At 37.9% G+C, this 27,811-nt stretch overlaps 7 protein-coding genes across 21 annotated transcripts; 1 reads left to right on the top strand and 6 right to left on the bottom strand.

The window, feature by feature from the left end:
* egg (SET domain bifurcated histone lysine methyltransferase eggless) lies at nucleotides 1-23,930 on the top strand. Of its 14 annotated transcripts, none has more exons than XM_076692179.1 (20): nucleotides 1-150; nucleotides 228-501; nucleotides 613-742; nucleotides 823-966; nucleotides 1,044-1,408; nucleotides 1,479-1,708; nucleotides 1,785-2,193; nucleotides 2,274-2,507; nucleotides 2,584-2,928; nucleotides 2,997-3,164; nucleotides 3,268-3,576; nucleotides 3,661-3,923; nucleotides 3,993-4,320; nucleotides 4,385-9,015; nucleotides 9,094-9,153; nucleotides 9,705-12,463; nucleotides 12,604-12,704; nucleotides 13,519-13,798; nucleotides 15,114-15,280; nucleotides 15,389-23,930. In XM_076692179.1, the coding sequence occupies exons 2-14, from the start codon at nucleotides 271-273 to the stop codon at nucleotides 4,589-4,591; spliced, it is 3,363 nt and encodes a 1,120-aa protein (XP_076548294.1). In that variant the 5' UTR covers nucleotides 1-150; nucleotides 228-270; the 3' UTR covers nucleotides 4,592-9,015; nucleotides 9,094-9,153; nucleotides 9,705-12,463; nucleotides 12,604-12,704; nucleotides 13,519-13,798; nucleotides 15,114-15,280; nucleotides 15,389-23,930. The 14 variants fall into 14 exon arrangements, with proteins under 14 accessions (XP_076548294.1, XP_076548295.1, XP_076548296.1 ...); XM_076692180.1 differs by having other exon boundaries at nucleotides 12,347-12,463; XM_076692181.1 differs by having other exon boundaries at nucleotides 9,109-9,153; nucleotides 12,347-12,463.
* On the bottom strand, nucleotides 5,657-6,679 carry LOC117607403 (myotrophin homolog). 2 transcript variants are annotated; one of them, XM_034331055.2, is made up of 3 exons: nucleotides 6,575-6,679; nucleotides 6,043-6,153; nucleotides 5,657-5,964 (listed from the first exon to the last, which is right to left on the bottom strand). In XM_034331055.2, exons 1-3 carry the CDS (start codon nucleotides 6,578-6,580, stop codon nucleotides 5,788-5,790), a joined length of 294 nt encoding a protein of 97 aa, XP_034186946.1. In that variant the 5' UTR covers nucleotides 6,581-6,679; the 3' UTR covers nucleotides 5,657-5,787. The 2 variants fall into 2 exon arrangements, with proteins under 2 accessions (XP_034186946.1, XP_034186945.1); XM_034331054.2 differs by lacking the exon at nucleotides 6,575-6,679 and adding an exon at nucleotides 6,417-6,559.
* Nucleotides 6,945-13,714, bottom strand: LOC117607402 (uncharacterized). The gene is made up of 2 exons (XM_034331053.2): nucleotides 13,579-13,714; nucleotides 6,945-8,039 (listed from the first exon to the last, which is right to left on the bottom strand). Exons 1-2 carry the CDS (start codon nucleotides 13,691-13,693, stop codon nucleotides 7,696-7,698), a joined length of 459 nt encoding a protein of 152 aa, XP_034186944.1. The 5' UTR covers nucleotides 13,694-13,714; the 3' UTR covers nucleotides 6,945-7,695.
* Nucleotides 15,675-16,941, bottom strand: Fibroin4 (silk fibroin 4). The gene has a single exon (XM_034331047.2). It carries the CDS (start codon nucleotides 16,939-16,941, stop codon nucleotides 15,871-15,873), a length of 1,071 nt encoding a protein of 356 aa, XP_034186938.1. The 3' UTR covers nucleotides 15,675-15,870.
* On the bottom strand, nucleotides 18,578-19,640 carry Fibroin3 (silk fibroin 3). The gene has a single exon (XM_034331048.2). It carries the CDS (start codon nucleotides 19,638-19,640, stop codon nucleotides 18,621-18,623), a length of 1,020 nt encoding a protein of 339 aa, XP_034186939.1. The 3' UTR covers nucleotides 18,578-18,620.
* Fibroin2 (silk fibroin 2) lies at nucleotides 21,031-22,229 on the bottom strand. Its single transcript, XM_034331051.2, has one exon. It carries the CDS (start codon nucleotides 22,227-22,229, stop codon nucleotides 21,267-21,269), a length of 963 nt encoding a protein of 320 aa, XP_034186942.1. The 3' UTR covers nucleotides 21,031-21,266.
* LOC117607399 (uncharacterized) lies at nucleotides 23,809-27,767 on the bottom strand. The gene is made up of 2 exons (XM_034331049.2): nucleotides 26,221-27,767; nucleotides 23,809-25,134 (listed from the first exon to the last, which is right to left on the bottom strand). Exons 1-2 carry the CDS (start codon nucleotides 27,765-27,767, stop codon nucleotides 23,997-23,999), a joined length of 2,685 nt encoding a protein of 894 aa, XP_034186940.2. The 3' UTR covers nucleotides 23,809-23,996.
* Between the last annotated feature and the right edge of the window lie 44 nt (nucleotides 27,768-27,811).

Genomic DNA, 27,811 nt, shown 5'->3' on the forward strand with positions numbered 1-27,811 from the left:
GTTGTCGGTCTGACGGTAGCCATTACTTTTGCTTACTTCAGTATAGTAAATGCTTCAATGTAAATAAACTGAAGCCTAGAAATTATATTGGAATATGAAGTTTTCGATATAAATTGAAATTGAATTGGTACATACCACAGTAATTTATAGGTGTGAATATATTTTCTTACAAATTTATATTACTATTATACGTTATTATTTACTTATAAATAATCAACTCTTTTTAGATTAAGCTATTGAAGAATTGTATAGTTATCATTATCGTTTAAAATGGAAATTATTGAGCTTGTCTCAGATGATGAAACGCAGGGGGATAAAGTAAAAAGAAGTAGTGGTTCCAAAATTTGTAAAAGTAATTGTATAAACTTTCAATGCTCCTCTGGGATGGATATGAAGTCTGCACCTTCGTTTGCATGTGCTTTTTATGGAGTGAATGCAGAAAAGAAGAAAGAGCGCAAAATTTGTAAAAAATGTTTTGATGCCGCGTTAGATCATCAAAAGGTATAATTTTCAAAATATATGTTTTGATATTCATATCATACTTCCACCTGTATGTAACATTAACTTTTTAAAATGAATAATTTTATTCAATATTTATGATAATTTTGGTAGCAATTAGTATCAGCTTTTGTGGATCATAAACCATTATTAAAATGTGAATTTCCTGATCATACAATGGAAGTAGAAATTTCTGATAGTGATGATTCAGATGATGAAAAAAAGAAAGACACATATACCGAAGGTAGAACTAAAATCTTATTATATTACATTAATTATAATAATACATTCAATATATCTAAAAAGTAGTATTTTGTATTTCAGAAAAATATTTACCAGAAGAAATGCTTCTAAATATGGAGGAAATGTTAGATAATACATTAACAAATATTTTTACAAAATATGATGTTGACTATCAAATCAAGGAAGCGCACACAATGTTAGATGATCAGTGGAATAAAATAAATGGTATATAACTAGTTTACAAGTTATGTTATACATAGTCATATGTATATAAAATCATATGTTATAATTGTTTACAACAGAGGAAAATGAAGTTCTGGATAAAACAGTTAAAGATTTAATGGGTACTATGGATATATTGCGTAATAGGTTATATGACGAATTTAGACCACAAATTCAAATGCTTCAAGAACTTCAGATAGAGGACGAATATGTGGATAATAACCTTTATCCATTAGTAGCAACAAAAAGAGTTACACAAATGCGATTCCCATCTGCTGTATTACTACAAGACAGTCAACCTGAAATTCTACCAATTGAACAAGAACACAAACAAGTAGCGGCTGTGAATTTACCTCCAATGGGTGTACTTGTAAAACGACCAATAGATGTAGATAGCACTGTGTACATTATGAAGCATCCACTCATGCCTTGGGTCAAAGGAAAAGTAATTAAATTTTTTCTTCAAATATTTTAATATGTAATGATTAAATAATATTCGATATGTTATCTATTAGGTACAAACTGTAATTTCAAGGAGTCCTTGCCAATATCGCGTAAAATTGTTGCAAAAAAAGTATAATTCTGTTATTAAGTCCGTAGTTGGTAGGCAAATTGCAGTTGCTGCAATCAGTTCGGTACTAATTCCAGTTGGTACACGAGTAGTTGCAATATTTCAAGATGTTTCATCTAGCAATTTTTATAGCGGAGTTATAGCTGAGCCACCGAAAGCTATAAACAAATATAGGTGTTTATTTCATATAAAATTTCAAATATATATATAACTTATTAACGATAATATTACATGGATATTTTACCTCCAGATACTTGGTATTTTTTGATGATGGATACGCTCAGTATGTTGAACATAGACACATTTATTTAGTTGCCGAATCTTCTTCGAAAGTTTGGGAAGATATACCTAATGAATCTCGAGATTTTGTGAAAAAGTATATTCAAACGTATCCCGAAAGGCCGATGGTAAAATTACAGAAAGGGCAAGTAGTAAAAACAGAATGGAATGGTAAATGGTGGGTTGCAAGGGTAGTTCAAGTTGATGCGAGTTTAGTACAAATGCATTTTGATGCTGATGGTAGAACAGAATGGATTTATAGAGGTTCTGCTAGATTAGGCCCTTTATACCTTGAACTTCTAAAAGCCAATGCCAGGCAGCAAGGACATCATGCATCTGTTAATACACCAAGTCGACATCGACTTCCTGCTATCTCTAATGTACATAAAACACTTGTTTATTTCTTGTATCGAATTTTCGTAAGGGTATATTTAGTAATATGAATCCATTAATATTTTAGAAAAGTAATTTACCTTATGTGGAATATACATCTGATATGGAACATGAAGAGGGAAGAATTGCTGAGACAGGAAAAGAACAAAATGAAACAAACGAAACTTCAACCACGTTCACCTCGAGTGCACCACAGCAATCGCGTGCTGTTGCTAGAAAAAGTACTAGTAAGAGGCAAACTGTTACAGATACAAATACGTATAATCCAACTACAGAAACGAAACCTTCGCACAGCATAGTTGTAAGTTTCCCAAGAAAATTAAAAAAAAAAAAAACAATTAAAGTATTCTTATGTTAACGCTATGACTTTATTTTAGTATTATCAAACGCAGAACAAAATTCAAACAAAAAAATTCGTTCCGCACAAATGTGGTCCTCAGTGTGTTCAAGGTATATCCTTTACACCTGACGACTTAAGAGGATATTCACCTCTCTCGATACCATTACTCTGTGGGTGGAATCGGCAACTTTGTAAATATCCGAAAGGCAAAAAGATTACGTTATATCAAGCACCGTGTGGTGTTAGATTACGGAATATGGAGGAACTGCATCAGTACCTTCGTAGAACAGGTAGTCCAATGTCGGTTGATTTGTTTGATTTCGATTATTGGGTACATTGTTTGGCGGAGTTTGTATTGGATAAATGTTTTATTAACATAAAGGTAAATAGAATAGTAATAAGTTGGAATAAATGATGTTTTGTAACTGAACTCTATACTTTAAATTTAAGGATCTTAGTTATGGTGTAGAAAATGTACCAATACCATGTGTCAATGAATTAGATCACACTCAACCAGACACTATTAGATACAGTACACAAAGAGAGCCAACAGAAGGAGTTAATCTTAATTTAGATCCAAATTTTCTATGTAGCTGTGATTGTGAAGATGATTGTCAAGTATGTTTAATTATCACATGCAACATTTGGTGTGTTAAATATTAGCGTGATAATTAATGTTATGGTATCTGTAATGATGTAAAGCATCTTCATTGTTTTATAGGACAAAACAAAATGTCAGTGTTGGCAATTAACGATACAAGGTGCAACGCTTGGAGGAAGAGTACCAAACACGTCTGTTGGTTACGTGTATAAACGGTTACCGGAACCAGTGACTACTGGAATTTATGAATGTAATTCAGGATGTAAATGTGCTGTAAAAACTTGTTTAAACAGAGTAGTGCAACATCCATTGACCCTAAAATTACAAGTATTTAAAACGGCTCCACGAGGTTGGGGTATACGTTGCTTGAACGATATTCCTCTTGGATCTTTTATTTGTATATATGCTGGTAGATTGCTTACAGAACAGGTATTTGAATAACTTACAGAACAGGTATAAAATCTACTGATAATTGAAAAGATGATATTTAATAATATTAATCTCGTATTATAGGGAGCCAATGAAGGTGGTAAAAATTATGGAGATGAATATCTTGCAGAATTGGATTACGTTGAAGTAGTAGAAGGAATTAAGGAAGGTTATGAGAGCGATGTCCTTGAACCGGAAATGCCGGTGTCTACTTCAGAAAAAAATAAATCCGCGACAAGTGACGATGAAGATAATTCAAAAAACAATACTAATGATTCGGACGAAGATTTCAATATTAGTAAATACGTGAATTTTGATGTAGATTCTACGGAATCTTCTTCTATTAGGTAGATAAACAGATCTAAACAATTATTAAGTAATGTAATTTGTACTAATATAAATATAATATAACACAGAAAAAGGCTTCGAAAACGAAAACGTGACGAAAACAATCAAGACGTGTCAGAAGAAAATAGCGAGGACGGAAGTGGTACAAGGACTTCTGACAGTAGTACAAAGTTGTCTGCCAATGAAAATCGTTTAAATGATCAAGAAGCAATCACTATTAGTGACGAAGAAGAAACCAGAAGTGGTAGACGAGAACCAAGTAGATTTGAACCAACAGTGGAACCAACCCAAATAGAAAGACCTAAATTTAAATCTGTAAGAGACTTCTTTGGGGAAGATGAGGCTGTTTATATAATGGATGCTAAAACAACTGGAAATATTGGCCGTTATTTAAATGTAAGTAAAAGATATTTTTTAGATGAATAAACGTAATTAAAATGATTTTATCTTGTTCCTCTAGCATTCGTGCGATCCAAATGTTTTTGTACAAAATGTGTTTGTTGACACACATGATCTGAGGTTTCCGTGGGTAGCATTTTTCGCATTAAATTATATACGAGCGGGTCAGGAATTAACATGGAATTATAGTTACGATGTTGGAAGTATACCGGGTAAAGTTATCATATGTAAGTGTGGTGCATCTAATTGTAGAGGTCGACTTTTATAATGTGTAAGTAGTATCTATAATTATTAATAAAATTAGGATTTATAAATTTTTTTAAAAGTTTCTTCTATACTATCAAATTGCATAATGGATGAAATGAAATATTTGTGTATTATTAAAAGGTATGTTGTGGTTGGTGTGCAACATAAATTCAATAAATGAATTATTTCAATTCTTTATTTTTTTATTATTGATTAAAATATATGGTAGTTTACAAAATGAAATAGATCTAATGGACCTAGGAATGTTATAAATTTTATCGCATTTTACAAAACGTAATATTTCTTTTCCCGAAATACTTTTATGTTATTACAATATCTTATATAGCTACAGAGAACATAAAATTTATGCAGATCTGTATTTTATACCTATCAAAAGTAATACAGTCTTTGTATTTTTTAATAATTGACATTGGATAAATAAATTTTGGCGTATAAAATTTATTAATAATATTTTGTAAACTCTATTAATATATTGCAATCGATGTTGAGTAATAAATAAAAGATAAATATGGGTTCAATAAAATACAACCATGTACATAACAATGATACACTGGCTTATTATTTTTGATTATTGTACACCTTTAAAACCTCTTGAGACATGTTGGGTAATTAGTACCATAAAGATAAGTTTTTTAATCTCCTTCTATAATTTACACATGTCTTTTTGAAACTCACTTAAATTATGTGAATATATCTTATAGCTCTTTTTTTTCACAAAAATATTAAACTAAAGCAAAATCATGGCTTTAGTATGTAGATTAGTAAAAAAAATGTATAAAAGGAATTCGTAACATTTATAAATTAATAACAAACATTTAAAATACGATGCTGCTTCTTACAAATGTATCAAAATATCTTTTGCTATATAATATTACATGCTTTAAAAATAAATTTGTTTCTGTTAATTTTTCAAAATAATCTGTACGATGTACTATTTTAAAGCTGAAATTATATATACTTTAAATCTCTAAGAATAATCATGTAAGAATATGAGTTTATGATTATACACTCCAGATGTGCAATATATTATTATAAAACTACATGTGTACCTACGTTTTTTTTTAAATTTAAAGTGCATAAATATGATAGTCTAGCCATATGCAAAAAATTAAGAGAAAGCAATGGTGATACTCCTATGAGGAACATTAAAATACTAAAATAACAAAAATCATTGCTTGAATTTCATTTGGTTTTGTGCTAGTGCAGTTTAAGCAGTTGTTTAATCTCATCTTTTTCGGCAGCATCTAAATAACTGATTCCCTCCGGTGTTAATCCGTCTGGTTTAGCTCCTTTTTCTAATAATAATTTTACACAATTTGTATGGCCCTCCCAAATTGCTGCTAATAATATTGTTATTCCATGTTTGTCTGTAGCCTGAAAATAAATATGTTTTTATGTATATTAATATAAATCAACTGTATTGATTTTAATATTTATAAAACATGTATTTACATTTGCATTTGCACCCTTCTCCAACAGATATCTAACTACTTCACTTTGGCCATAATCAGCTGCATAATGTAATGGTGTCCTTCCATCGATCATTTGATTAACATCGATATTCTATCAACAAAAATATATGTATATTTTAGTACATACTTACTTTTATGAAAAGTATGCACCGAATTTAAAAAAAATATATATAGACTAGTTTTAAACTATTAATTTAACCGGCCAACAATTATTTTTCATGTGTAGTGAAGTGTATAATATTTAAATAGAGAATAACAACAAAATCCATAAAGATAGGTAGATTTATAATATTTTTGATTAACGACAATCGGCAAGCGACAGAAGGATAAGATAAGTTAAAGTCATATATTTGCCTTATTTTCAATGATATCTCGCACTTGCTCCAAATCACCGATTTTTATTCCCCACACCAGTTCACTCATTTTCGTTGTAGTTTATTTGGAAATATTAAGCGTAATAAACACTTTGATTAAATCCACGTTTATTCTAATCAGTTCGCGTTCGTACTTACATCCATTAGACTAAATAGCAAATTTTGCTGGAATCATTTTTCCGTGTTGCCAACATATAACGATATAAAATGAAAATCTTCAGCAGTACCAACATACGAACAAAGATAACAATTGAATTTTTTGTAAACATTTTCCAATAAAAAAGAAGTAATAGTTTCCAAATACTAAATAATTATTATTCCAGTAATAATCTTCACTTTACAATATGGTAACATAGCAGTGACGGCGTTATCGAAGAAACATGTAGATTCTTTTTATATTATAAATTATGTATATAAGTACACTTGTTTTGAATTCAAATACAGAAAATGGTTGTAATCGTTAAGTTATAAAGGAAGGAGGTGTGAAATAAAAGGTATACAATATTGATATCGTTGAATTAAATAGGTATTAATTTACTCACATATAATTACAGTCACACATGTTTTTTTACATTACATACGCAGAACCTTCTACTGTCGGAGAAAGAAACGGAAAAAAATTAGTTTTCTACTACTATAAAAAAGTGCAATTACAGAATGAACAGGAGCATCTGACTCTTGTTTTTAAGACTAGGAGACCGAAGAAACTGAGGGTTGATGCCGAATCATTAACGCTAACGATGTACCGCGTATTAACGACAACGCTTCCGTTAACCTTACATTTGTCTACGTGGAATGTTGTAATTTTTATATTATCGTATAGAAATTCTAAGTGATACAGAAATTATATACAGCGTATAATTTTAATCTCGCATGAATTGCATTGAAGGGTAACAGGAAGTTGCAGTGTGGCCTGTTGGTGAGGAAATAATACGCACCGATGTGCGACGTTGAAAGCAATACATACTTATTTCGTAGGCAAAGGTAATTAACATTTGTTTCAATTAATTCTCTCCAATTGCAACTATTTTTTCAAACCGAAGTAAGTTTTTTTCGTTTTTTGTTTTTTTTTTTTTTTTTCTTCAGAGTACCATACGAGCGACCAGTAAATCATCAATTATTTCGACGACAGAAAAATTACAGATCGAAGATGTCGGCGTAAACGATTTCAATTTCCATTTAATTTAACAGTCTCGATTTCTGCTGTTTAATCGATCGTTCAAATTGATTTTGCAGAGGCCACGTTCCACGTTTGAAAGTTAAGCTTTCGCTGGGGCCGCTTCCGGTGTCTTCTCGGTTTCTACGATTTCCGTGGGCGGCGGCAGAGTTGGGATATCCGGGTATTCGAGTTTCGCGCCGTCCTCGCATTCGAAGACAGGACAGCAATCGGGGAAAGTGGCGGTCTTGTTGGTCTTGTCCGAAAGTTTGCATTTAGGATTCGCCTTTGGGAGGGGTCCACAGTCTTCAACGAGCTCGAACAGACGTCCTGAATTGTCATCGGCTGGCACGCACGTGGAACGGCCGCAGAACGGAGTCAGGTCCCATGATTTTGTTGGTTCAATAGTAGCGCATCTTGTAGACGCGAAGCACATACCAGGGAAATCTGCAAGAAAATATTCATTTATGCTTTTTGTTTTTTAGGTAGCCTTAAGGAATGCAGGATATACACTCTGCCCCAAAAGTATTCGTCCACCGTTTAAAACAGAATACCTCGTTTAAAATTCTGCCAAATGACTTCAGGTTTCTCGAGAAGCTATACAAATTAATTTACTAAGATATGTGCCTTTGTCGTTTTAAAAAATTAAAATTTGCCGAAATCGGAAAAGAAATATTAAAAGGCAATTTTTCTACTTTTTTAAATGAGCCTATAATGAAAATTTAAAATATATCTTTGGTAAATTCAAATAAGTTATGTTTATGCTGAAAATTTAATCGAGATCGGTTGATGCACTTAGAAGTTATAAGTAATTAAAATTTCCGAAAATCGCGACTGTTCATCTAAGAACGGAACTGGTCACGATTTCGGTAAATTTTAATTTTTTAAAACGACAAAGGCACATATCTTAGTTAATTAATTTGTATTTTCGTCCAATTTTAAACGAGGTATTTTGTTTTAAACGGTGGACGAATACTTTTGCGGCAGGGTGTACATATAAGACTTTTATAGTTTTAGACTAATTATTTTATACCTCGCGGTTTACAGAACACGAGTTTCCGAATTACATAAATAAGATTACATAAAGTAGGTATCGGATTAATATGTTGCGTTAACTGGAACGTTAGATTTTGTTACATGACGTAACATTGCTTTATGCAACAAAGCCCCTTGCGAACGGTCTTTCTTTTAAGGAAAGGTATTCGTATCGCTTAATTAGATGGACGGTAATAACAGGTGTCTTTTACCCGGAATGGTTTAAAATCAGATCTTTCAACAACAACGGGTATAACCGAGTTTTCTGTATAATTAAATATAATAATTGTTAATTATAGGGTATAGACGGAAACGTAGAGTTACACTTAGGTTTTCTAAAAAATAAAGTAGAAGTAAACATTTTCTGGATGTGGAGAGTTAACTTAAAGTAAGAGATATCAATAAAAAAAAATATCATAAAAAACGAAACAATAGATCTATTGTATTGAAAGAATGCGTGCCGAAGTATTTTCTGTTCCAGATGAATCATCAACGGATTTTCACCGTTTATCGCAGTGATGTAAAGGTAAAACCTCATCCTATATGGCCAGCCAATCGTGTAGATTGCATTTCTTCAACAATCACATCATTGTTAGCGTGCACGATGCGTGGAGAAGGGTATTATGTAGTTACTTGTACATTCGTGAAAGGTGTCGTTACTTTCTAACATGCAACTATTCTAACGAATGTTGTTGCGCCTTTCAACTCATGCGGATGCATAATGTCATTCTATTGCAACGGTGTTGATACATCGCAGACAGGATAGAGGAGTTTCGTTGGCGTTGGTCGAGTTAGAAATTTCAAGGAGAAACACTTTCACTGTCACATTGTGTTATCTCTTGTGTAATTATCACATGCTCTAAACTGATTATTGTAAAGTGACTCACCTATTTGTTTAGATAATACTTAATAGATTTTGATAGAACAATAATTGTACAAAATAGACATTCAATATGGTAGACTGAATATTCGAACTTGAAATGATGAAACAAAAAATTGCATCACTGTTCTGTTTATTAACAAGTAGGTGAATCGCTGTAATTCGTTTCCTTTTATTCTTTGAATTGTTTTAAACAGTGTAGAGTATAAAAGGAGTCGATAATTGTACAGAGCAATTGCAAAAAGTGTAGTCAAAGGAAAGGAGGGAGAACACTGTGTGCCCTAGAGTGTAGCACTGATTGCCTTCTAGGAACGTGATTTATTTAAACAGTGACGTGATCGTTACGATTTTCTCAATGCCAGCGTTGTCACACCGAAGGTTTAACAGGATAGCCGTTCACGCCAACGTTAAAACGTGCCATGGTTTGTGGCACCGGTTTTTTATGGACGATTGGATCTCAAGAAAGTGGTCCGTGTATCGGTTGATCGTATCAGATGTTTAATAGAACATTCGAGACCAATGACGTTTAGTATTTCAAAATAATCAGTATTAACACGTTCGCTGTTGGACGACTAATATTAATACGTTAAGGTGGTCTTTTTCTTTTATCTGATAGATATATTAAATGATTGCAAATTTAATGCTCTAGGTGGCAAGTTAACTTTACATTAGACGTATGCAACATTGCGAAAGTGTAAGCAGGAAGTTTCACTTTCCCTCTTATCGAACACATTCTTACTTTTTGCATAAAATAAAAAAAAGCGAACTTGTACTATCGAACGCGATTAACGTTAATTAATAGATAGTGTTCTCTTTGTACGATAATTATGAAAAAACTTACTCTCGAGAGGAGAAAGGAGATATTTCACGATTTACCGTGCAATTTCGTTAATAATGTTGAGTTACGAGAAAATTTCATGCGATTTGCACGGTAAAAGGTGATTGTTTTTTGAACGATAACGTATTAAATTCTCTCTACTTTTTTTATCGTATTGCGAACACTATCTGAAAAGTATAAAGCGAACCAATAAAGTAAATGGATTGTAATTTTTAGAGGAAGGTCTATCGTTTTTGAGTAGATAGATTTGCATGTACATATGTGCCATACTACACTCGAGTATTTTCAAGAAATAAGACCTTTTGTCTTTTCATTGTATTCGTCGTCCTCGCATCTTGTTTGTCATGTTATTCGTCGTACCGTGACACGCTTTCGACAAGCGGATTTTGTTTATTATTTCTCATTGTAAAGACAATTGCTCCTGGCGAGAGGTGTGTTCAACGGTTCGTAGATCCTGAATCACCGTTACGTTATAATAATTAGTCAGACACACGAACAGGAGAACAGGATACGGTAGTGGGTTGCACCGAGACGAGCAGGATCGCGTGAAAGTTTTCACGGTGCTCGTTCCTCTTGAGTCAAGAGTCTTGACCATATCCTGCAACCTGATTCATTTCGTTTTCTCGCCCGACAACTTCTCTTTATAAGACACACGAGAAGCTTCAGCCTCAAGGTGAAACACCATTTGCGAAACACACCTCTCGCTTGCATGACAAACAGTTTAACTGTATCTTGTTGCATTCATTTATTTACATTGAAAGGGTTTTGTCGAGCAAAATTAACACTTTCGCCAGGCACACATTCGAATGTTCATGGTATTAAAAAAATTGTTTCAGAATTGAGATTCAAGCGTCCATCGCTATTGGAATTAAAATTATTCTATATATAATTAGTGATAATAATAGCAAAAGAGCTGTAATTATGTGCATGTAAGGGAAATAGGAAGCAAATTAGCGCCTTGATCAGACTCTTTTTTAAAAGCGATTAAATCGTTGATTCACTCGATAATGTGGATCGTTCCAACATCATGGCCTAGATGCTTCGTATTTTTCGCATTGGACCTACATTCCAATAGATAATTGAATTGCTCATGACAACCTAGTTGCCTTAAGAGACAAAATTATATACATTAGGGACGATCTCGAATAAGGATAATGAAACTAGATCATCTTACGAAATTTTGGATTGAAGAGAACACCTCTGGGCAGTTATCCCTTCTTTCATAATAGATTGACAGTGCTGTCTACTTGTATGCATCACTGGATTGATTAATTAATTGTAAAACAATAAGTCAAGAAAGTGGGTGACCTTAAAAACATGCCACAAGTAAATTGATAAAAAAAGAAAGTAATATAGTTTCTCTGTCACGAACATCAGTTTGAATGTATCCGTTTTAAAAACAGGACGATTACAAAATGTAGGACTTGGGTTGGGTCGTCAACAATGAAAGTCAGGACCCGAATGAAATTTGTGAAACAGACTGATTGCATGTTCTCTTCGTTTCAAGCTTTCGAGGAAATCATCTTTGATTATACGTTACGCTTGCCAGTCACTTTGTTCGATGGTAACTTGACAAATGCGTGTTATTAGGGGAGAAAGTATCAATTACTTAAGAGATTTTGTAAATTTATTAATCGGACAGAGATACAATTATCTTTTATAACGAGTTTCTTGATTGATGCGTTGATTGCCACAGTGGGAATGGATATGTATAGTCAGACAAATTGGAATGACACTTATTAGGATAAGATTATATCATTAGTAACGCTGGTTACCGATGACCAGCGTTCAAGAATTTTGAATGACGCGCGAAAAAAATTTCGTGTGCGCGGGAATTCCCTTTATCCGTTCGATCTGCGCATGTGCGCAGTTTAGTGGAAATATTGGCGATGATGCTACCCCTATGACATCTACGCATTTTGTAATTTAAACTTGCAATTCTCTATCTTTAATTATGGAATAATTAATATCATTCAATTATTTGTTTTTCTTTTTTTCCAGAAGAAAGTAAAAGGATTCTGAAACAAACATCGAACTCGGCGCAACCTTATGCCCATTCCTGCAAACTCGTCTGTGTAATTAGTTTCATTTGCAATTCAGCAAAATGTTTCTAAACAAGTAAGTGTCGATCGGAAGACGTAGCACAACGCGTTTAGCGACTTTCGATCGCTTCTTTCACTTTTCCTCTCGATCTTCCGCCTTATATGTACGGTATCGTATCTGTTTCTCTTCGGAGGCTAACGTATAGCATCTTCCAGGCAGTTTCACTTCTGAACGGGTCATCGTTCTAAGAAAGTCCGTACGGCATCCTCGAACGTGGGGGTTCGAAACGATAAAAATCGCCCTACTTTCTGGACACGTACGTACGTATACCAGTTTACCTGTTTCAAAGGAACCACGTCATCCTGGCACTGGTTTTCGTGTAAAAGGAAAGCGTGGATGCGACTTATGCAAGTTTTGCAGGAAGAAGAAAGTCGGAAACAGCTAGAGCGTAAAATTGCACTCATTTTTAACCCTCGGCCGCTAAATTTAAGATAATTCGAATTTTATTTTATTTTTATGTTAAACTATTCTTTTAAATATTATTCTCTAATGTATGAAGCTGTTTTGTTTAAAATTAGCCACTGCCGTCCGAGGGTTAATAATCGTAATACGCTCGTCAAATATATCAGGATATTTCATAAGTAACTGCGAATTTTTTTTGTAAACAATCAATAAGATTTTCCAGTTGGTATGACGAAATCGTTAAAAACGAATTTTTATTAGATACGAAATTTGATCCTTGATGTATAGCAAAAGATTGATGATCAAGTTGATTAAACGAATTACCGTTAACTAGTTCAAAAGTTTCAGCCTTTGTAACAACAAGCTGTTCCGTTATATCATTACACGTACATCGGTTAGTCTGCTTTTTATTCGCTTGATCATCGCGAACACGTGTTCTTTGAGGGACGTGCTTTTTATGCTAATGTCGCTGATGTGATTGGAAAATATAATCTTTTCTATGTAATATATAAATGAATTTTTGTATCTATTTGAAATAGCTGATTAAGAATTCTTTAGTTCTGGAGGCAACAATGTTACTTCAATAATTTGTTGTAAAAAATTTTAAGAATATTGTCTGTTCTTATAGGGGTCTCATAATTCTGTTAACAATCTTCCTATCTCTTCAGGGTACAGATAAGAAGACAGCCTAAGAATTTTGAGACTAGAAAAATAAAAAAAGGACTCACCGCGAAGAACGTCAGCAGGGATGAGTCTTCTGAATGTTTTGGGACGTTCTTCCTCCTTCTCTTCAGCTGCGAAGACGACCACGACGACAAGCAACAAGATTGGAGCTAGCTTCATGATTTCTGGACGATTCCACGGAGCGAAGGAAGGAGAGAAGAAGACTTAGCGAGTCTGTCCGAAGATTGATAGGAAAAAAGGATCTTCGTGTACCGATTAAGACTGGTTAGGCCTGATTCTCGTACCGTCATTTTATACTTGTTCATGGGGCGGGGTCCTGTCCGTCCCCACCAAAACATTTATGGTCTCTCACCTCTTGAACCACCAGTCACTAAAGAATCGTTCACGTACCGATGCCTCGATCGTGGAAACGTACATGTACACATCATCCGTACATAAACATGTACATAACTCTCTCGCACGCTATTTAAATATGTAAATCGAATTAAATCCACGACGAATGCATTCCATTTACGAATGATACATTTGACAAAGTGGGTTACGGATTTGGTCTGCAATTCTTTTCTTTTCTTTTTTTTTTTTTATTTCGATCCCTTTCCGCTCTTCTCTTGAATCAGTGCTATATTTTTGCTTTACTCAACACATTTGTTGTCACGTTAGTCACCGGTAACCGTAGCCACTAATTTAATATCATTAAATAATTAAAATCAATTATTAAGATCTGAAAGAGCTTTTGTCGAGAGAAATGTATCATTCGTACAAAGACAGCATAACAAACAATTCAAAACAGGACATGTACGTGCATTCAGTTCATCGGTGAACAAAAGCGGCTAACGACATTCATGATTTCGTTACGTGTCATGAAATTATTATCTGTACAAGGGAAAAAAACGGGTCCAAAGCGAACACGGTTTGCCTTTCGTTCTTTACTACGTCTCGCGTGAATCTTTCTTAGAATGAAATCGTCTGAGAAGGCGCGATTACAGAAGCTTGTAAAAGCGTATCGAGTAATTAACTATCAAGAATCCATTACTCGTTGTTCTCCCGTTTCGTTAAACGCAATTAAACCAAGCTTTGAAACTTAACTTTCGCTGTTTCGTAAAACATATTTCACGCACGTCTAACCGCCAGTGTCGTGATTGAAAATCGAACAGAGAAAATTATCGTTCCGGTGGAAACGGACAGTTTCTTCCGGACAATTTGAAGCGACAAGTAGGAAGGAATTAAGTCCAAGTACTTTATGGTTTAATAACGGTTACGTAAACACCGTGAAACTTAACACGAGGAACTTCAATAAGATCAGTTCCAGTGTTCTTCTTTCAAGCGTGAAAACAGTGTCGGAGAAAATTTGCGACGATTAGATGATTATGTTAGCATTTCCTAAGGAGAAAGACGGTATAGGTAGAGGAGGCTCCATCATTCGTTTTAACCCTTGCGATCCAACGCTTCGCACAAGCAGTAGACATTTTGGTACATAAGTTCCAAGATGATAAAAATATTGAGCTGGGCTTATATCGTCTTTCCTCCTTGGAGAATATTAGCGTGCTCGACTCTACTTAACAACAGGTTTATTTAACAGACATCAGATGCAATTAACAAGATGAAACGATACGAAGAAGCGTGGTCATGGCGTAAAATGATGCGATAGCGAGATGAAAGTGAAGAAGAAAGGGAAAGTTGCCCACTGGCATCCTCCTTCTAAGTGAAGAGGAGACTGTAACCTTCTAAATCACTGGTTCAGTGCAAGTTCGTGGTATTTCCAAGCGTTAGAACGCTATCGTTTTGCAAACCGGTACATAATGTACCAAAGATCCTAACTTTGAGTTTGTATTAACATTACTTTTGTGTTTTCAGGAATATGATACCTAAGGTGATGAAATTGATGTTGAAGGGCCAGAGGGACTATTTGGAAATGGTCGACTTGATGATCTACAAATTAATTGTGTCTCTCAGGTATGTAGTACAACCCATTGGAAACTTGGAATTAATAATTACTGTAAGGTTTCACGGTACTCAACGAGGATGGAAAATTTCTAGAAGGAAATAAGTACACCTATTTGACTGTACGAGTTTATTGGCCGCATGTCTGCGCGAGGGGTCAAAGAGAAAGGTGTGCAAGAAATAATATTAAAAACGCGTGTTCATTTGCTACAACAGTTTAATAGTGGCATCCTTACATCGATTTTCACGTAATCGTTGTTTAAATTTTATCTTTTCTCGTTTACTGTCTTCTTGATCCTAGAATATACTCTGCTTGAAAAGTAAGTGTGCATCATCTCGAACTGTTTCCAAACTGTATTATCACACACCTAGATCCAACCTTGGTAATCGGGCATTTAATCCCAGCCGGAAGAAGCTTTATCGACCTTTTCCGTCGTGATTATTTTCTTAGATTGAATCTCCACTTTCGATGATTTCGGTAAACTAAGCTCTCCTTTCTCAGCTCCGCCCTCTGCGGCCGCTTCAGCGGTAGCTGATGCTGATGCGGCGACGGCCATCGTTTCGGCGGATGCCGAAGCAGCGGCTTGGCTTACACCGGCAGTGTTCTCAGCCTGGGCGGAAGCTTCAACTTCCGCTTGAGCTATGGCATTAACGGAGGCTGCGCGCGCGGCAGCGGCGTCGGCGATCCTTGTTGCTTTTGCGGCTGCTGCGGCCGCGGATGCGGCTGCGGCTTCGGCTTTAACAGCGATTTGGGCCAATTGCAAGGCTACTTTAGTCGCAACGGCTGCTGCGGCGGTCTTGGCTTGGGCCTCGGCAGCTGCTGCGTCTTCCGCTTGTGCGAGTTCGTTCGCTCTTTCCGACTGTAAGGCAGCACGAGCGTTTGCGGCTGCGGCGTTCCTTGCGAGGACCTCTGCCCTTCCGGCGGCTGCTTTGGCTTTATCTACAATGTCTTCGGCTTGCATCGCAGCGTTCCTGGTCGCCAGCGACAACTTCATAGCTTTCTCGGACTGGGCAGCTGCTTTCCCTTGCGCTCCGGCTGCGTTGGCCGCCAAATTTGCCGCGTCCATAGACAGCGCGCTGGCAGTGCCAGCAGACTGAGCCGCGATCGCTGACTGGGTTGCCGCTGAAGCTTGCGAATTAGCGGCTGCTTCTCCAGTACCCAAGTTATTGGCTATTGCCTCGCCAGATGCGGCTGCTGTCTCCGCCATACCGGTTCCCACTGCCGCACCCTCGATCGCCACAGCCTTCCCCTTCGACTGTGATTCCCAGCCGGTACTGGATTTACTGTCCCATACATTGCTGGATTTCGAGTCCCACCCGCTATTCCATTCCTTCTTTTCGCGGACCTGGACCTGGACCTGCTTCTTTTTCACTGTTCCATGGTTCGATTCCTGCCCGATTGAGCCGTCGGCATTAGCCAGACCCCAGACGAGAAGGGATGCCGCGAGTAGCGCTGGAATCTTCATCTTCGTGGAAACTTCGCAAGATTGATGCCGAACGAGCCAGGGTAACGCGGTTTTATACGGTTCACGCCAATTGTGAAAATAATATCTGTTGTCATTTTGTTCACCGCTTCTCTCGCACCCTTCTAAATATTAGTTTTATGGTTTATTTAGCTGGTCCCGCTTCTGGAACCGTGCTGTTTGTTTCGATTCGAGGACTTTTGTAATGTTATTCGAATTTTAGAGGGGTGTGATTACCCAGGGAATTTTGAAATTGGGAAATGTTTTTTCAATTGCACTTTATGGCACGTGAATCGGGTGTTTATTTTTTTATTTTTGGCATAATATGAATTAAGACCACAGAATGAACTTTGCTTCTGTAAAAGTTGACTTTCAACGATATGCGATTATAAATGGCTATAATTTTAATATACGTCATTAGTTTTTTAAATACAAAACATTGTCTCTATTGTACTAATTAAAATTATACTTAACTTTTACTGGTATGGTAGATTAGGCTGGTAGTTTCGAGCTTTTTAAACTGATCAAGCTATCTTTTGCCTTGATATTTTTTATATGTATCTCTGCACTATACAAAATTGATATTGAATAGAGTTTCTCAAAAAGAAACTGGATTTATTATTTTGATTTGTTCTAATGGTAGAAATCACATTATCTATATAAAATAAATTTATTACCTTCACAAGCAACGTTTTATCAAATTGTAAAAAGAAATACATCAATTAGAAATTCCTTATCTTTGAAATAGGATTAATAGCTAAAAAAGAAACTGGGTACTGGAAATGTTTAAAGGTTCTACTAAATAAAAGAATAAAGTAAAACTGCAAATACCATCAAGAGATTTGCTAATAAAATAACTTTATTTATACATCTGGAATAATATATTGATTCGTTCCGTGTGTTTAATACAGTTGTCAAATATTATTATTAAATTCTATTTGTGTTAAATAAGCATTCCTTTCCTGCGCACGGTAAACAACATTCACCTGTGTATGCATAATAATTCAATATTTATCTATCATATCAACTGTGTATAATTAGATAATCATACATAATACATTTAAAGACCTGGATAAAAGTCATGTCAACATAATATGGTGAAACGTTATTAACCACTTATATTAATGTAATTTTTGTTAGATCTGGGAGAAATTCAATGAATTCTGTTATATATTTCATATTTATTGATAATGCGTTAATTAACACACTTCTTTGTATTTAATTATGTATTTCAGATGTATACATTAGATACATTTATGTAATATTATCATAAGAAATTTAAATATCTGTTAAATATTCGCAAATTGTATAGAATGAAAAGTATCAATCATAGTAATACTATTTTTAAAAATTTCAGGTTTAAATCATTGGATGCATGACCTTAATCAACTCGAGGAAGTATCCTGAACGTTTTATAACGAATACTTGAATCATGAAAAACAAGGAACGAAAGGTATACAATACAAAAATCAAAGGACATATCTGCTAAAACAGTGGATCTTTATTGTCACGTAGGTAAGTTCACTTCGACAATGTTAGTATCTTTTTTTTTTTTAATGTTTAATCAACCCTCTGTAGACGCTGCTCTAATCATACAATAATTCAACTGTCTTTGGAATCCAATACGTTCAACTGTCTAAAAGGGAAATATGTCCCCGCTATCATTTGGATCAGACTTTGATTTATTCCCATCCCTTTTTGCTGGATCCGCCTTTTCCTAACCAAGCGCTGGCTTTAGCTAAGGCCTTAGCTTGTACGATTTCTTGAGCCCCGGCGCCACCGTCCTCTCCAAGACCAACGATCGCACCGTCTCCAATAGCTGCGGCCGCCGTTGTTTTCGCGGCTGCCGAAGCTTCCAATTGAGCGGCGTCCGTGTCTTGGGATGCGGAATTCGCGGATGCTTCACGGGCAGCTCTACCTTCGATTCTTGCGGCTACTTGGGCCTCGTTGGTCGCGGCTTGTTGGGCGCTGTCGGCGTCGGATGCTAGCGAGGCTGCCCTGCCGGCTTCAGCCGCGGTGGCCTCGGACGATTGAGTGGTCTTCGCTTGTGCGCCGGCTGCGGCCGCTGAAAGGCTTGACGCTATTTGTCCGAGCGCCCTCGAAACATCGGCGATTTCTAATGCCCTCTCGGTTGCTGCTGCCTCGGCGGCTGCTGCGGCGTTCACGCGTTCCTGGTAATTGCTGGCGAGGTTCTGCGCTGCTGTGGCTACCTGGGCAGCGCCTTGAGTTCGTTGAAGGGCGGCCTGAGCGACGGAGCCCGCTGCCTCGGCACGGCTCGACAAGGCAAGCTGTTCGGTTTGAACTTCCAGGGCGGCTTGAGCCAGAGCTTCGGCCTTCTCTTGTAACATCAATGCTTGTTTAACAGCCGCGGCTGCTTTGGCCGAAAGGGCCGCCGATCTCGCTGTTGTTTTCACCACAGCATCAGCGATATTCATTGCGGACGCTTTCACCAAACCCGCAGCCTTCTCTTCGGCCGCGGCGCTAGCTTTGGTTCTTCCCAGAGAAATGTGCACTTTCTTGCCGAGTCCCAACATTGGCGCACCGTTCTCGTGTCTCATCGCGCTGGTCATCACCTTCGATAGCAGCATCTTCTCTAGCGAGTGGCCATCCTTCTGGGATAGCATTGAATGATCATCGTCGATGGAAGCGCCCACGAGGCCCCAAGTGAGCAGGGACGTCACAAGTATCGCTGGGATCTTCATGTTCGATAGAACTCCGCAGATTGGTGCCGATTATTCGGAGAGACCAGGTTATATACGGGCTATCGCAATTGTATAAACATTCTGGGTATTAATGTGTTGTTTGGAAATATTTTCTTACCCCCGGCACACGGGTATATCTTCATCCTCGTTGTCGCACGTCCCGCGCGTCTTCTTTTTCTTCGTGTTTACCTTTAATCGGTAGTATTGTCAGGTGTGATTTGTTTTTTCATCGATCACGTGTAAAATATTGCTTCAGTGTATTGGCGTTCCAAGTCAAATATTTAGTATAATAATAAGGGAATCGAAAAGGATTGTTGTTGCTGTTTCAGTTCATACAGGGAGGCGAATTTTTGTCATTGTTGGATGTTGTTCGTTGATCGTGTATAGAATGATTATTATTAGACGTTTTGTTATGGATAATGATCTTCATTCTTCTTTTCGTTTCTTTGAATAGCTTATCAAGGAAACGTGGCTCGAAATTTAACGTAATCTTTGTTACAGATACATACATCGTATAGCCAGTTTGATGGAAATGTTTGATTCAAACTTTAGGGAGTAACTGTTTTTCTGATCGCTAAATTTAATCTATTTAAATAAGATGAACCGTGAATATGTCAAGTTATTTAAAGTTCATGTAAGGGGTTCCAATAGAAAGTAATCTTTCAAGGCTGATTATGAAACAGGAGTTTTTAATATTCATTAAAAATTTACATATCGAATAATGAACTTATTTTTACATTATACATAAATTAAAAATTATGTTTCGTAAAGGTATTTTATTGTTGATATTTCAGGGACCTTAATGATAACATTTTTTCAGTATTTCGTAAACAATTTATTTATAACATTTCATGCATTCTTATTCTCATCGCTGCATTGCCAGCTATTAAATTTTAATTTTATAACAAATGGAAGAATTTTATAAAAGAGTGTATAAAAATATACATTAGAGGGTACTTCACAAATTATGTATAAAAAGATCACAATCATTATCTTATCAAACAATTTGTATGGAAGTTTTGATAATAATTGATCAAACCATCTAATTAGTTTAACAACATAAAGCAACATTAAATGTAGCTTAAATTTTCAAAATTCTTACGTTCATTAATTTCGTTTTAAATTATTTCTACATGATTCAAAGATTCTTTTATCTTGTTAAAATTTTTTTTTATAATAATTACTTCATGAAACATATTAGATCTTATAAAATCATTGTTTCGAAAGGTAGAAATATCAAAAAGAGATTTCTCTGACTAATAAAATAAAAAGATAAATATCTTATGAAACGAATAACTTTATTAAATATGTATCTCTTATGCATAGGTTGACAGAAGTTAGAGGGATTTGGAATGCAGGAAGAAATCAATTCGAAAGAAAGAAACGTTCGTCGGGTTGCTACGACAATTTATTTCCGCTAATACATTACACGGACGAATCTCAGCTGTTTTTAATCATTCATATCTGTCTTCATAATCATTCCCGGTAAATCGATCATATTTAATGAAATTATTCGATAAATAATCGCGTCTGTATCAGATGACAACGATCGTTAAATCATGTTTGCCTCTTAACTCGCCCCTAAAAAAAACTGCTGGCTAATATTCTCGATCTTCGTCAACTCCTTTAGACGGACCCGGACTTCCATCCTTTGACTTGGACGTCTGATTTGCTCGAGCTGATCTGTTTCGCCCATGATGAAGCTTTGGATGCAGCATCAGCTTCAGCGGCAGCCACCGTTTGGATAATGGCCAACAAGGTTTGAAGTCGTCCTACAGCGGTACCTTCAGCGTTCGCTGCTTGACCTTCGATTTTCACGGCGTTGGAAGATTGAGTCGTGGCACCGGATTGAGCAGACAGTGCCTTTTCTACCGCGTTTCTAGCCCGTGCGATTGCGACTTGCGCGATTGCGGCAAGTTTGGTAGCCAAAGCTTCTTCCTTGGCCGCGAGTCGTGCTTTGGCCAACAGTTGGGCCGCTGCGTTCGCCGCCATCTTTGCTTTAACTTCAGCTTCAGCGGCAGCTTTAGCCTCGGCAGCTTGGGCCTTCTTGGCGATGATCGAGTCGGCATTGGCCTTCACTTGGGCTTGGGCAGCAGCCTCGGCTGTGGTCGCCGATGCCTGCGTTGCTGCCTTGGCGGCAGCTGTCAGCTCGGCTGCCCTCCTAGCAGCAGATACCAGTGCCTCGGCAGCCTTCGCAGCTGTAGTCAATCTTTGACGCGCGATCTCGCTCAGTTTGATGGCCTCCTCGCGTTTGGAGATTGCCATCAAGATGGCTGCCTTGGCTCCAGCCTCGGCATTCTCGGTATCGGCGGCTTGCGAAGCCGCGGCCTTAGCTGCGGTCCGCGCGGCTGCGCCCAAATCAACGTTCAACCCTACACTCTCTCCTGCTCGGACCACGTTCAATGCGTCTTGGACGGATATCGCTCCCGCGTCCGATGCATCGCCTCTCACACGTGCTGTTCCGACCTTAATCGATGACGACGATACTGAGGATTTCTCGAGGCCATGGCTATTCTCGACACCCACCACGCGGCCCTCGGCCAGCCCCCAGACGAGCAGAGACGTGACGAGTAATGCTGGGATCTTCATGTTCGACGCAGCTTCGCTGATTGATGCCGAACGGGACGATCACCGTTGGTTATATACCGTCACGACAATTGTGAAAACAATCGTTGTTATTCTTTTTTCGACTAAATTGTTCGACCCGCTTGCCTCTAACCTGGTGAAATATTATTCCAACGAATCGGTGGGAGAGGAAGGGAGATTTTGCTCGTTCTTCTTGATTATGGTTTATTTAAGTGTTTCAGACCATGGTGAGGACTAATATATTTTTTTTCTCTTTTAGGTATTTGGGAGGAGGTGCTTTGTTTCTAGCTGATGGAGAATGGATCAGATGGGATTTTATGGCGTTAGATGGACAGGTGTTTGAAAATAATGAGTGATTCGGTATTTTGAAATTTAAAATAGGTAATTATTCTTCTATTTTATTAGGTATATTATTCTTTTATTGATACAGACTTCATCTAATCAACCCTATCTATGAGGATTGAAGATTTTGTTAAACATCTTTGCATTCTTTGAGAAATTTCTCTTTGTAAACGTATCTTCTGTTTCGTCGATGCCATTCTCTCGATTATAAAGAAATTTATATTTATGTTTGCTTAATAAAGATCAATATAAAGAATTCCGTATTTGCACTAAGCCACGCGATCGTACTCCAACGCTGGATTTGATTAATTAATCTTATGACTGTTTATACTAAATGGTAGTCTATCTTACAAATAAAACGAACACGTGTGTAAACAACATAAGGAATATCTTCATTCTTTACAACGATATTTTGTTTTAACAATTGTAAACTGGTACAACTTAATTCATGTTGTGTTTCAATATTGGAACAGATGTGTTGGTGATAATCCGGTGTAATTGAGTGACTTTTAACGATAATGGATTAGATTGATAGGTGTTACTATTTCTGGGCTAATAAAATGATGCATTTCCAGGTTTATTGATAATTTTTATTACATTATTGCATATTATTAGGCCTACCATTTGTAACAGTTATTAATTATAAACGGTGATCACTCGGGTATAAAGTTGAGATTAAAGTAATTGTACACATAAGATTATTATTCATCACACGTAAAATTTAATAAACCAATACGGTGAATAATTTGTCTTTCTCTGTAAGATTAGTATACTATAAAGTAGTGTTTATGGTGACAGTTATTTATATTAAAGAGGATTATTTAAAACCATAAATTCCTATCAGAATATTATTTAAAAGTTATGGTTATAAAAAGCAAATGCTTATATCTTGTTTATAATTTTCAGGTATTTATTGAAGAACAGTTTCTGAAGCAAGAATATGTCAATGTTTTGTTAGTTGACAAAGGACAATGCTGTCAAAACCATGGTAGAAGGAAGAAAGAAAGACATTCTTATACTGATAATCATTTATTTAATTTCGAAAGAAAAATATGAACATAATAGTCAGAGCTACGTACAGAGTACCATCTGATTAAACGAGGAGAAATGGGAGCTTTAAGAACAGAATATACGAGAGTCTAATTATCCAGTTCATCATCATACAATACAATTAAAATTGAATTTCATCTCTTGTACGAGAATACCGAAGAGGCAACGCAAAGGAACAACACCATAGGGCTTTGTACATGCTAAACCAATTTATTTTCATCGTTACAATCTCTTTCTATAGGCATCATTGACACGTTATGTTATTTTTTTTTTTCCTCTAGCGAAATATCTAAATTGCATTTTCTACAACGCCCAAGTAGCATTGTTCAAACTTCTCGTAACTCGAGACTCGTTCAGCTCCCTAAAGGAATTCCCTCTTTAATGTGACCAGGAGCCGCTGCTTTCGCTATGGACGTTCTTAACGTCAACCTGTTTAACGTCAACCTCGATCTTCTCCTCCTTAGACGATTGCCAGGACGATTCATGTTTAGGAATGATCACTTTCTGCGGCACCTTCACGATTCTCTTCGCTGAGTCGATGTTGGCCCCTATCACAGCGGCTTCATTGTTCCTGGCGCTGGATTTGGCAATTGCCTGTGCCTTCATCGATAGACCGGCGTCGATCTCTCTGCTCTTTTGATCGATGGCGGCGATCAATTGGGCAACCTCGTTTCTTGCTTCAGCTTCGGCGGCGCTATTGGCACCGTCCCTAGCGGCCACTTTAGCGGAGGCGAGAGCTGCCATGGCTGCTCTGGCTTCAGCTTTCGCGGCTGTTGCCTTTGCGAGGATCATTACAGCGGCTCTGTTGGCTTGCGCTGCTGCTTTCGCGGCGTTGCTCGCGGCTGCAGCTTTGTTGGCTGCTTCCATTGCCTTCTCCTTGGATTTAAGCGAAAGGGCAGCCTGTACCTGTACAGCCTTCGCGGCTATCGCGGCTTCGAGGGCCGCGGTCGATGCAGCTTCGGCGGCCGATCTCGCGCCGCTCGCAGCTTCCTTAGCCGCGGCGGTGGCTTGCGCCGCGATTGCTCTAGCCTCTAACTGTGCGTTTTGCTCTGCTGTTGCAGCTTCCTCGGCGGCCTTCGACTTAGCAGCAGCCTGGGACTGCAGCATCGCGGATTGTTCGCTCAGCTTCGCCGTTTGATCGGCCAAACCACGCGCCTTAGCCGCTTCACCCGCGGCGGCTCCCGATTGAATTGCGGCTTCCTTCTGCGAGGCTTCGGCTACCTGTCCAGCTCGGAGACCAGCCTTCGCGGACACCGCCGCCGACAAGGTGATTGACGCGCCACCTTTTGCCATCTCGAGTAACGGAATGCCCTTGCCACCGTGGTGACCATCGCTGGCGGACACGGACCCCCAGACGAAGAGGCACGTTGCGAGCAGTGCTGGAATCTTCATGTTCGACGACGCTTCGCGGATTGATGCCCGGCATCGACCAACCAACGACTTTATACCGTCACGGCCAATTGTCCAAACAATCCCCCACGTGTCTGATTGTGAACAACATTCGATAATATTGTTTCAGGAATCATCCAGCTTGGATCTCCGACCGTGTTGGCCGTGTTTTGTTAAGTGCCACTACCTAAATCTTGCATCGTGAATGGAGGACGGTTGGATGAAATTTTGTAAATCGACCGGAGAGATTGATGTTTGCATGACCTTCGTGGACGATCCGCGACAGGCGTCTTGAGAGGGCTGAGAATTATTTTTCTGGTAAAAGAGGGTGAATAGCATTGATTTGATGAGACACACGAGGAACGATTGAAATTTTTGTAGCATAGAAAAGGGTTTTTATTTTTTAGAACGATATATCTGTTTATACTATTTTGGTATAGTCTCTTTGGATACTTTTTATGCGACGAAACGAGAACGCAGATGGTTCAAATATTTTTTCTTTTTTAAAATACAATTTTGATAAGAAGATACATTTACCAGTGTATAATAACTTTGTTTATTGAGATTATAGAAGTAAAGTAGTTTCATTATTTTCAGTATCACGAAATCATATTTATCTTTCTGCAATATCTATTGATCCATAAATTCATAGTAATATGTCTTACTTATAATACATATTAAAAACTATAGGATTTTATTATGTGTACTATTGAAACTAACATTGAATTCTACTTTAATACTTTTTGAATATAGAAAATCATTGTTTTATGTTTCTCACTATCTGCTCAGTATTTTAACAATTTTCAGTGCCAAATATTTCAATCTCTAACTTATCTTAAAGAACATGAAACACGCCTTAAGATATACAATATTTTTCAATATATTAATTTTCTCAGGTTGACAAATGAGACCAAGCCATACTTTTTCATCAAATAATTTTATTGATAAACTTTAATAACATCGTAGCGTACAGTATCTTTTTTAATTATTCTAAATTTAAAATATTATTTTCAGATTCTACAGTATTCTACAACATCTAAATCTTCCAGAGAGAAAGAAACTTTCTATAAAGGGATTGAAGGGAAAGAAAAATAAAAGAACATCTCCATTGCTTCAATTCTATATTTATCAAATTTCATATCTCATCTATGATCATAAGGTATCATTTCCCTCTATTTTTAAATTTTCCCCGTACATTTAATCTCGTTAATGGAGATTCTTCGCAACACCATTGACCGCTTTCTTTAATTCTTTAGCCTGTGCCAAATTGGAGTCAGCAGTCTCTCCTAATCCAACGATAACTCCATCCCCGATAGCTCCGGCCGCCGATGCTCGAGCTGCAGCTTCCGCTTCGATGATGGCCGCCTCCACATCCGATCTCGCCGAAGCAGCCATCACGTCTCTAGCCACCAGGCTGGTCTCCGCGCCTAGGACATTCGCTTCGTCCAGTGCAGCCTTCTGCGCGGAATTCGCGTCCTTAGCGAGCGTTCTTGCGTTTCTTTGTAACTTTTCAAGCTCCTCGCTTGCAGCCGCCGCAGACCCAGAGGCTTCAGCCGCCGAATTTGATTTTAATTTAGATTGATTGGCAATGTTCTTCGACTTGGTAGCTAATTCAATCGCGTACTCAACAGCTCCTTCTTCACCGGATGCTATTCTCTCCGCATCTCTAGTCATGTCCAAAGCATGCACCTGAGCGTTAGCTGCAGCTTTCGAGGAGATTTCAGCTTGCCTCAAAGCGATACTCGAAGCGACGGCTGCGGCTTTAGCGTTACAGGACGCCTCCGACCCGGCGATGATTGCCAGCAGAGCGGCCTTTACTTTAGCAGAAGCTTCTGCTCGGGCAGCAAGAGCCGCTTTGATCGCCTTTACAGCTTTCTGAGATGCTGCACTAGAAGCTGCAGCTGTCTTAGCCGCAAGCTGCGCCTTCTTCCATAATTCTCCGTTAATTACCGCGTCTTCTTTCGCTATAGCTCGCTTTACGATGGGAAGAATATTGGATTGTATTATTGTACGAGCTTGAGCCTCGAGTTTCGCCTTCTGTATCGCTTGCGCAGCCTCCTCGGACTTGGCCTTGATCTGTGCACGAGCGGCAGCCAAAGCGTTCGCTTCCGCCTCTTCCTTGGCTTTTATTTCCGCTAAAGCGTTCGCCTCCGATTTCGCCTTCGCCTCGGCTTGCTTCAGCGCTGCCGCCAGTTCCTTCAACTTCCGTAACGCCTCCGCAGCTTCTTTCTCAGCCTTCGATCGAGCTTCCGATTCCTTTCGAGCTCGAGCTTCGGCTTTGATCTTCTCCTCCTTCAACGTCTTTATCTCCGTGCTGGAACTCGAAGACTTTGTCGCCGTGTTCTTCGTTTCCTTCACGATGACTTTCTTCTCCACTTCTTTCCCGCCCTTTTTATCATCTTTCTGCCTCACATCGTGCTGCGAAATCTCCACTTTCTTCAGAGACACATGCTTCCCGTCGCCCTCGTCCTGTCCTTTGGTGTCCACTGACGATGACCTTTCCTGTTTAGACTCCACCTTCCTGGAAGAAGAAGAGATACTGGACCCGGAGGATTCCAAGTGAGCCGATCTTATGTTTCGATGCTCGATATTCTCGAGTTCCTCCGCGGATGTTGAAGAACTTGACCACGATGTTAAATGATGCTCGTCATCGCTTCTCGAGGCGGTAAGACTGGTCGCGCGTACCGCCTCTTGATTTATCAGAGCCCAAGTGACGAAACATACGACGAATATCTTCATCGTCGATGGAGTAACGTGCATTGATCGCGGTTTTCGCGATTCGTCAATTATATACCGCGACGAAC

The sequence above is a fragment of the Osmia lignaria genome, chromosome 14, assembly GCF_051020975.1.
Source record: "Osmia lignaria lignaria isolate PbOS001 chromosome 14, iyOsmLign1, whole genome shotgun sequence".
In the NCBI taxonomy this organism is placed as follows: Eukaryota; Metazoa; Arthropoda; class Insecta; order Hymenoptera; family Megachilidae; genus Osmia; species Osmia lignaria.